At 46.7% G+C, this 8,366-nt stretch overlaps 1 protein-coding gene across 1 annotated transcript in view; it reads right to left on the bottom strand.

Annotated features, from left to right (window-relative positions):
* Positions 1–5,038: 5,038 nt before the first annotated feature.
* KCNK1 (potassium two pore domain channel subfamily K member 1) overlaps positions 5,039–8,366 on the bottom strand; it is a 45,152-nt gene continuing 41,824 nt past the window's right edge. Inside the window, exon 3 of the mRNA XM_046027854.1 lies at positions 5,039–6,282. Coding sequence (XP_045883810.1) covers positions 6,023–6,282 — 260 coding nt within the window. The 3' untranslated portion in view covers positions 5,039–6,022. The remainder of the gene's footprint in view (positions 6,283–8,366) is intronic.

Genomic DNA, 8,366 nt, shown 5'->3' with positions numbered 1-8,366 from the left:
AAACCAAAGGTAGACGCTTAACTGTCTGAGCCACCCAGGCGCCCCTATTTGGTTCTTTTCTTAAAGTCCCTCCACAATGATCTGAAATATGTCCTCGGTGGCACAGCCAAGTTCCTGCAGACGGATGTATGGGGCTTGTCCTTCTCTGGCTAGCGCCCTTTCCTAGGCATCACCAACAGGGACATGTGGAGTCAACAGCTGGCATGGCCCGGGGCTCTGCTGCTCTCTGTCCCAAGATAGGGGTGCCTGGGGCAGCCTGGTCTCTTTCTCAGCTCCCCAAATTCAGAGGGAGCAGCCCAGGGAAAATAAGATCCTGGTTAATTTTTTTTTTAAGTCTACTGTTTTCCTTCATTACGGAGTTCCAACCACTAGTTCACATGCCACGGATTACGCAGTGACCTTTAAAATCTGGCTTGGTCACTGCCCAATGGGTGGCAACAAGCTTGGTCCCCGTGTACAGTCACATTGTCCAAAACCGCAGTCACCACATGGTGTACCAAGTTGGTAGCCAGGGCACAGCGGAAGGCTTTCATTATTCAATGGAGTCCATAAAAAAGGGCAAACTTCCCACGTTAATGTGGCAGTTTGAAGCAATAATGTTTACACAGAGCAAGAATAAAGGAATGCAAGAGTTTCAGGTAAATTACGCTGATGTCTCTGAGCACTTACGGTCTCATTGGTAGGTAGGTTAAATATCTCCCTGCCAGTGGGCTTGGGCTTTCCAGCCATTGCTTGGAAATGGAAATAAACAATAAATAATAATAAATAAATAAAATGCATGATCATATATTTATATATATATATAGTCACAACATATAAATAATGGAAGAGGATTAAAAAAGACCCTCAAAGCTCAATTTCTCCAACTAAAAATAAATAATGTCTAATTTACTTACAGGAGATTTTAGCAGTCAGGGAAATGATAGCAAGGCTGTACACTCGTGAACTTGCTACCTCATGTTGGAAAATGAGGTATTTAGCCTAAGTGAGTTTTTCAGACAATGGAAGTTATATTTGAAAAACAAGTCTCTTCATGGGGCGCCTGGCTGGCTCAGTCGTTGGAGCATGTGACTACTTATCTCGGGCTGAGAATTCGAGTTCCATGCTGGGTGTAGAGATTACTTCAAATAAAATCTTTAGAAGAAACCCCCTCATTTTAATCATTTTTTTAATTTTTTAAAAATCTTTTATTTATTTATTTGACAGAGAGAGAGGTCACAAGTAGGCAGAGAGAGAGGGAGAAACAGGCTCCCCACTGAGCAGAGAGCCCGATGCGGGACTCGATCCCAGGACCCTGAGACCATGACCTGAGCCGAAGGCAGAGACTTAAACCACTGAGCCACCCAGGCGCCCCAATTTTAATCATTTTGTATGGAACTACATCTTCATTTACTCTATCTCCTTAAACAGAGTATATTAAAACATTGTTATAAAAATCACAATATTGAAATAACATTTTAAAAGAGTGTTCTGGAGGCATCTGGGTGGCTTCAGTCGGTTAAGCATCTGCCTCCTGCTCAGGTCATGATCCCGGGGTCCTGAAATTGAGTCCTGTGTGGGGCTCTCTGCTCAGTGGGGAGTCTGCTTGTCCCTCTACTTCTGCCCCTCCTCCCACTCATGCACACAAGCGCCCTCATAAAATCTTAACAACAACAAAACAGTGTGCTGTCCTGGGGGCTGTTTGCCCCTGGGGGGTGGGGCTGCAGAAGGCAGTTCCTTTCTTTTGAGTCTGAGTCGCCTTTCGTGTTAAGCTCCTCTCAGCGCACTTGCTAGGTTAGCATGTGGTTCTCAAAGCAGGTGGCACAGGGCCCAAGACCCACAAACCACACACGGGCAGCTGGGCCAAGTTTTACCAACGTGGAAAATCCATTTTCTCCATTAAGTATTCACAGTTTCACAATATGGCTGGCCTGCGCGTACCCTGCCGTTTCACTCAGAATGGAAAAGCCTGCAGTTAAGGGAGAAAGTTGTCAGGTTCTTGGGGTGTTGGGCTCTTTTTTTAAAGTATGCAAAAGGGTGGTCTGGCAGCAAACTGTCCCCAGACCCCGAGTGGCCCAGGAGGCCAAGGTGGACGGTGCGGGAACCGTGGATGCTTTTAGGGGAACAGAGATCCGGTGCTGACTTGGGTCTGCCTGATGATCGCACAGCGGCTACTGCCAAGGCGCACCATGCCTTTCAGTCTTCTACCACCTGAAAACTACGAGAAGGGTGCTCACTCAGAATTTGAGAACTCCTGGGTAGAAGTGCTCCCCTTTGTCAGTGGGGTGGAAACGAGAGCATTTTACTAGAACCATGTGCAAAGCTGAGCGAGGGAAGCGAGGAGGGGCCTGTTTCCTACTCCATGTGCTTCCCCACCAGGCTGCAAAGATACTTATAAATGTTTTCACCTACTTCTGGGCTCCTTACTGTGTTTTCAAAAGCCGAGTTTGCCCGACAGCTCCTATTAGGTAAGTGAGATGTTTGGAAAACTGTCGTCAGCAAACAATTTCCTGTTTTTCCTTCACACAAAAAGGCTTGGATGTACCAAATGTCCATCAAGTAGAACTCTCGGAAAATAATACACCACTACAGGGAAAACTGTATGTGTGAAAAGAGACAGATTGAAAACTGTACCCGGAAAAGTCAAATGCATGGTAAGTTCTGCATGATTTCTGGTTCAGCGCTGTAAGGCGGCTCTCAGTCAGTCAGGAAGCTCTGCTCACTGCCTTCTGAGTGAGAGACAGAATCCTCGGTTCCCTTCCAGGCCACGCCTGCGCCAACTTAAAATGAACTCTTAAGCAAATACCTGCTGCTTTTAAGAGGTACGACTGATCATTTTATTTTATTTATTTATTTTTTAAAGATTTTATTTATTTATTTGACAGAGAGAGATCACAAGTAGGCAGAGAGAGTGAGAGGGAAGCAGGCTCCCTTCAGAGCAGAGAGCCGGATGTGGGACTCGATCCCAGGACCCTGAGATCATGACCCGAGCCGAAGGCAGCGGCTTAAACCACTGAGCCACCCAGGCGCCCCACGACTGATCATTTTAAAGGGTTAAAAAAGCTTTGCATTAACAAAAAAAAAAAAAAAAAAAAGCTTTGCATTGAATATTTCAGTATTTTGCCAGAGTTGTAAATATCTCCCTGTTGACCTTCTGAAAGGCTGGTCTGTAGAGTGTGGGCACGACTGTTTTTCCCGCAAGAGAAGCAACCCCCCGTCTTACTGATCGAGTCATTCCCATTTTTGCCTTAAGTCACACCATACCATCTGTTCAGAAAACATCCCCTTCTCCCCGCCACTCACCACCCTCTTTGGCTTTTGAACAAATCACCTTTTAAATCCCTTGGGGGTGTGATTCCTGCAGAGACCAGCCTCATAAACGGAGTCCTCTGGGCCCAACTTCATCTGCTCTACTTCCTGTTTCAGCTTCTTCTGGAGAATGCTCCCAGCCCTTGCGCTCCACTGCCTTGGACCACTGGTCCCTGCTCACACTGGGTCTCTCTGCTGCTCCCAAATCCAGATGCCAGCTGAACACACGTGACTGTAAAAAGTCACACACAGGGGTCCTCTCCTTGAAAGACAAAGGTTTCTGCTGCTTCTCTGAGGGCATTTGGTAAGGGTTCTTAAGAACTCAATCTGGAAGGGCGCCTGGGTGGCTCAGATGGTTAAGTGTCTGCCTCTGGCTCAGGTCATGATCTCAGGGTCCTGGGATGGAGCCCCGCATCGAGGTCCCTGCTCAGCAGGGAGCCTGCTTCTCTCTCTCCCTCTGCCTGCCTCTCTGCCTGCTTGTGCACTATCTCTCTGTCAAATAAATAAATAAAATCTTTAAAAAGGAAAATAAAATCCTAAAAAAAGAACTCAATCTAGAACACCCTTGCCCAAGAGTTGGCTCCTTGCGCCTATCCTTGACGCCTGACTCCGAATCTCCCTGCTAGTCTCACCCCCACGGTCAGCTTCATCCTCACTCACCTTCAGCTAGAAGGTTCCAAGGTCGTTTCCCTGCTGCCCTGGGCTCCTGCCCCCGGCAGGCCCTGCTTCTCTGCTTCTGTTCTCTGACTGACAGCTGGCTCCTCCCCCAGGACCACAGAGCAGCATCTGCCCAACGGCCAAGGACGAAAAGCAGAGCACAGGGAAGATACTTGGCCTCACATTTCGCATCCCCCAGGGTGTGGGAGGCAAAAGTTGCTCCCATTTCTGCGTGTCCCCCCTTCCCATTCGAAACCACTAAGGCAACTGGAAGGGCATTAAGGGTTAGTGCCTTCTCTGCAGATTCATAAAATTACGCTTTGAAAATTAACTTGACCCTTGCACGACTTGATGACATCCTGATTCAGAACCTTCCCTTCCTGCTCTTTCTCCTTCTGTGTTTTGCGCCCCTCCCTCCGATTAGTCACTCACATCCATTCTCTGTTCCTGCGTGGAACCTAAAGACACACTCTCCCGGTGTAAAACCCATGGCTTCTGTGGTCTTTATCCTGTGAAACCTTGCGCTGTGGTCACTTCGAACTTTCCAGACCCTTTCGTGTCCTTGATGCATGTCCCTCCTGCTAAAGAGTCTCTAGTCCATTCCTTCCCCCACCTAAGAGCAGTCCCCACTGTGGAGACGGTCAGCGTGGGACGCACATAGAAATGGTTTCCGGGGCAGTGTCACCCAGCTCCAGAGGAACAGAACACGTATGGACTCCAGCACTGGGGGGGGGGGGTCTACTGATGGCATTCTGGGGGTCCTGGGGCAGCACGGAGGCTCTGGAGCCGAGGTACTTCCTTCCTAAGGCTGTGTTGCTCGGAGGCCAGACCGGCTCTCCTACAATAAAGACGGGCCAGCAGCCAGCAGGACCAGGCTGGTAACAGTGTGCCCAGGGTGCATGTCACAGAGGTATTTCCGAGCGAGCTCCCCAAGGCTCAGTGATCTCACAGGGTCTTTTTCATTTCGTCTTCAAACACTCTTAACAGTGTCCTGTGTGCACCATTTAAATGCTGCCTGAACGGCTTCTGTAAAGGAGTACAAACATCGTGTGTACACAGAGGAAGGCTTTTCTTGATACAGTAAAACATAGGATTGCGACCAGCTATGACTTTTATTGATTTCAGCTTGTAAATGTAAAAACTCTCCAATTAATTTGACAGAATCTGTTCGTTCCGGGTGCCTAGGTTCATGTCCTGGGCTGTGCAGACCAGGTGACTACAAATCACAGCGCACTTTCAAAACAAAGTTAACTTCTTTTACAAACCGTATTCTTCGTGGGCGGTTTCCCTCCGGAGAAAGGCTTACGAACACGTGAGACACAGGTTATCGTACTCTTACAAAGGGTGGAAACATTTCTTGTAGCAGAATCCAGAGTAACTCACTCTCAAGTGTATTGTTCCCTTATTTTATTGCAGTGACTGGATTCTTGAGTACAAAGAGAAATCAAAAGGAGAAATATCTACAATCTTGGGTTAAGAAGGATGCTGGGACCCGGTGGCTAAACTGTATGTACAAGATACAAACAGGTTTATACTTGTATGTACACAGTTAACGGTTGCCTAATCATTATAAATAGTAGGTTTAAGTTAGATTCTACAAAAATAATGATTTGGGATGGGCACATGCAAACAGGTACACATAAACTTATTTATAAAACACATTTCTATACTTTTTTTTTGCTCTTAAATATAAATGTTGCTATTTAGCCTTTAGCTAAAATGATTTAAACGCAAATCCCGAAGTCCCCAATCAAAAGTATAAAATCGGCTTCTACCCACAGCAGCACCCTTCTTCACGTATCCTTACCTATTTGTAAAGTCTAGGTAATTTTGTCACATGTGAATTACAGGTACATATCCTGTTTCCTCAGATATCATTCCTCCAGAGTAAAAGCTTGCTTTGTTCCATTATGTTGCTTTTTTGTGGTGTTTTGGTTTTGTTTTTTGTAAATATTTCAAACAGTAGATATTTGTTAAAAGATCATCTTGGCCTCTACATTCTCATACAAATCAATGAGACAAAGGCTCTTTCTCCCTGCCCCGGTCCTGGTGCTCCCGGGACAAGGCAGCAAAGCCCTTAGTTTCCCGCGGAGCCATCGGGGTGGGCGGAGGACTGCGGGCCCACAAAAGGCTCGTTCTGCTTCCGATCCTCCTTCGGGCCGGTGGCCTGATCGGCGATGGATGAGAAAGACAGCTGGTCGTGCTCTATGATGTGGACCCGATCCTCGTCCTTGTCTTTCTTCACGTAGAACATTTTTCTGAATTTTTTCAGCTCGTGGAGCTCACAGAAGGTTTCCAGAACTACCAACATGGCAATGAGTCCAAGGAGGAGGTAACCTGGGTGAGAAGAAAGACAGTGTCTCAGTGGGACTGAGTCACAGATAACTTCAGTGGTGACACAGAGAGTGTGCCGCTGAACTAATTCCCCACCACTTTCCAAATCGCTAGAAATGTTCTGAGGTCTATGGCTCCAAGAGGTACTACCCAGAGAAAAATGAAGAATGACTTAATGTTCTGCAAACTTGGGATCATTCTGAATCAGGGCGTAATTTCTCAGAAAACAAGAAAAAGCTGGAGCTGACGTGGCCTCGTAAGGAGAAATACGTATCCACCCGCACCCCAAGGGTGACCTGCAGGGAGAGGGCTCTCCACCTCTGCTTCATGATCAGCGGCTCTCAAAAAGCCGGTGACATGTCAAGGGCACCTGGGTGGCTCAGTCTGTGAGGTGTCTGCCTTCGGCTCAGGTCATGATCCCAGGATCCTGGGATGGAGTTCCGCGTCGGGCTCCCTGCTCAACAGGGCATCTGCTTCTCCCTTTCCGTCTGCCTCCCCATTTCATGCTCAATCTCTCATATCCTCTATCTCGAATAAATAAATAATATCTTTAAAAAAAAAAACCCAGTGACATGTCCCAAAGGTTTCTGATTGTCATGAGTGCCCAGAACAGAGCTTGCCACCTTCTTAAGATTGAATACTTTCATCAGTTTTTCCACTAAAGAGTAACAAGTATTGCAGTAGAAATTATAGCTGAAGTTAGGTAAGAATCCCTCTGAGAATGGATGCTGACATGAAACTGGTCTTTGTGTGGCGATTCGCACCCGACCGGGATCCAACTGCCCACTAAGCTGTCCATGATGGGACAGTCATTTTGGGGGCATGTGGACCAGCCACTGATTGACTCCACCAGCTTCCTACTCCGAAATAGAAGATAACCTGTGGATTCAGGTCACGTGCTGTTTCTTGAATTCAGTGATGGGACACCGGTGACTCTGAGTGAGCTCCAACACATTTAAAATCAGTTTCCAGGAAATAAAAAAATTCATCATGGAAAAGAACAGGGAAGTGAAAATGAAAACTAAAAATAACAAATATCCCAATTTCATGGCCCAGTGGTAAAACGCTTGCAGAGGATTTTCAGAAAATAAGTGAACCAGCTAGAATGAGCAGCAATAGTAGGAACAAGGAGGCTGACTGTTTCAAGAATGCGGAGAAACACGGCTCTAGCACCCTGAGAGCCTGGCTATTAAGTTTTGATGATAACATGGTATATTTCTGTAATAGCAATAACAGGGATGCTGGGTGGCTCGGGCAGTTAAGCGTCTGACTCTTGATTTCGGCTCAGGTCATGATCTCAGGGGTCCTGGGATGGAGCCCCACATCGGCTCCCTGCTCGGTGGGGGTCTGCTTGGGATTCTCTCTCTTCCTCTCCCACCCTGGCTTGTGCACGGGTGTGTGTGCTAAAATAAATAAATCAATCTTAAAAATAAGATACAGCAATGACGTTGTTGGACGAGTTGACGATTCCCTTTCTTTTCCTTTATCCAGAGTTCAGTCAAGCCCTTGAACGCTGACAAAAATATCCATGGGGGTTTCAGGCAAAAGCGGTGGGATTTTATCCTATTCATAATCTAATACACTTTTAGAATATTCATTTGCTCAGTTCAGCACAAATGCTACGTAGACCACCTAGAACAAGCTGGTTCACACAGTAACAAGTGTTAAGATGATCGGCAAGGATTTAGCATTATACGAAAAATTGAGGGAGTTCAACAGTTGGGCAGAATTTATGAGACGACAGTGAACACAAGAGACAAGCAGCCCTAGCAAACGCAATCGCAGAAACATTCAACTTCTCAAAGTCCTAAAAATCCTACATTAAAATAAGGAGGTAATAGTTTACCTAACACATGGAAAAAAAGTTGAGCTAACATTTATCGGAGCTACTGTCTACGGCCATACCACCCCGAACGTGCCCGATCTAGTCTGATCTGGGAAGCTAAGCAGGATCGGGCCTGGTTAGTACTTGGATGGGAGACATTAATTGGAGCTACTAAATCTGCCACAAAAACAGCCCGCAGGCTGCTGGCCCACCACCTGGGAGGGCCAAAACCGTTGTGCTCGGATCACTATGCTGAGAGCGT

This window comes from Meles meles, chromosome 13, assembly GCF_922984935.1.
Source record: "Meles meles chromosome 13, mMelMel3.1 paternal haplotype, whole genome shotgun sequence".
Classification (NCBI taxonomy): domain Eukaryota; kingdom Metazoa; phylum Chordata; class Mammalia; order Carnivora; family Mustelidae; genus Meles; species Meles meles.
Note: the sequence above shows the minus strand (reverse complement) of the source record. Positions and strands in the feature narration are given on the sequence as shown.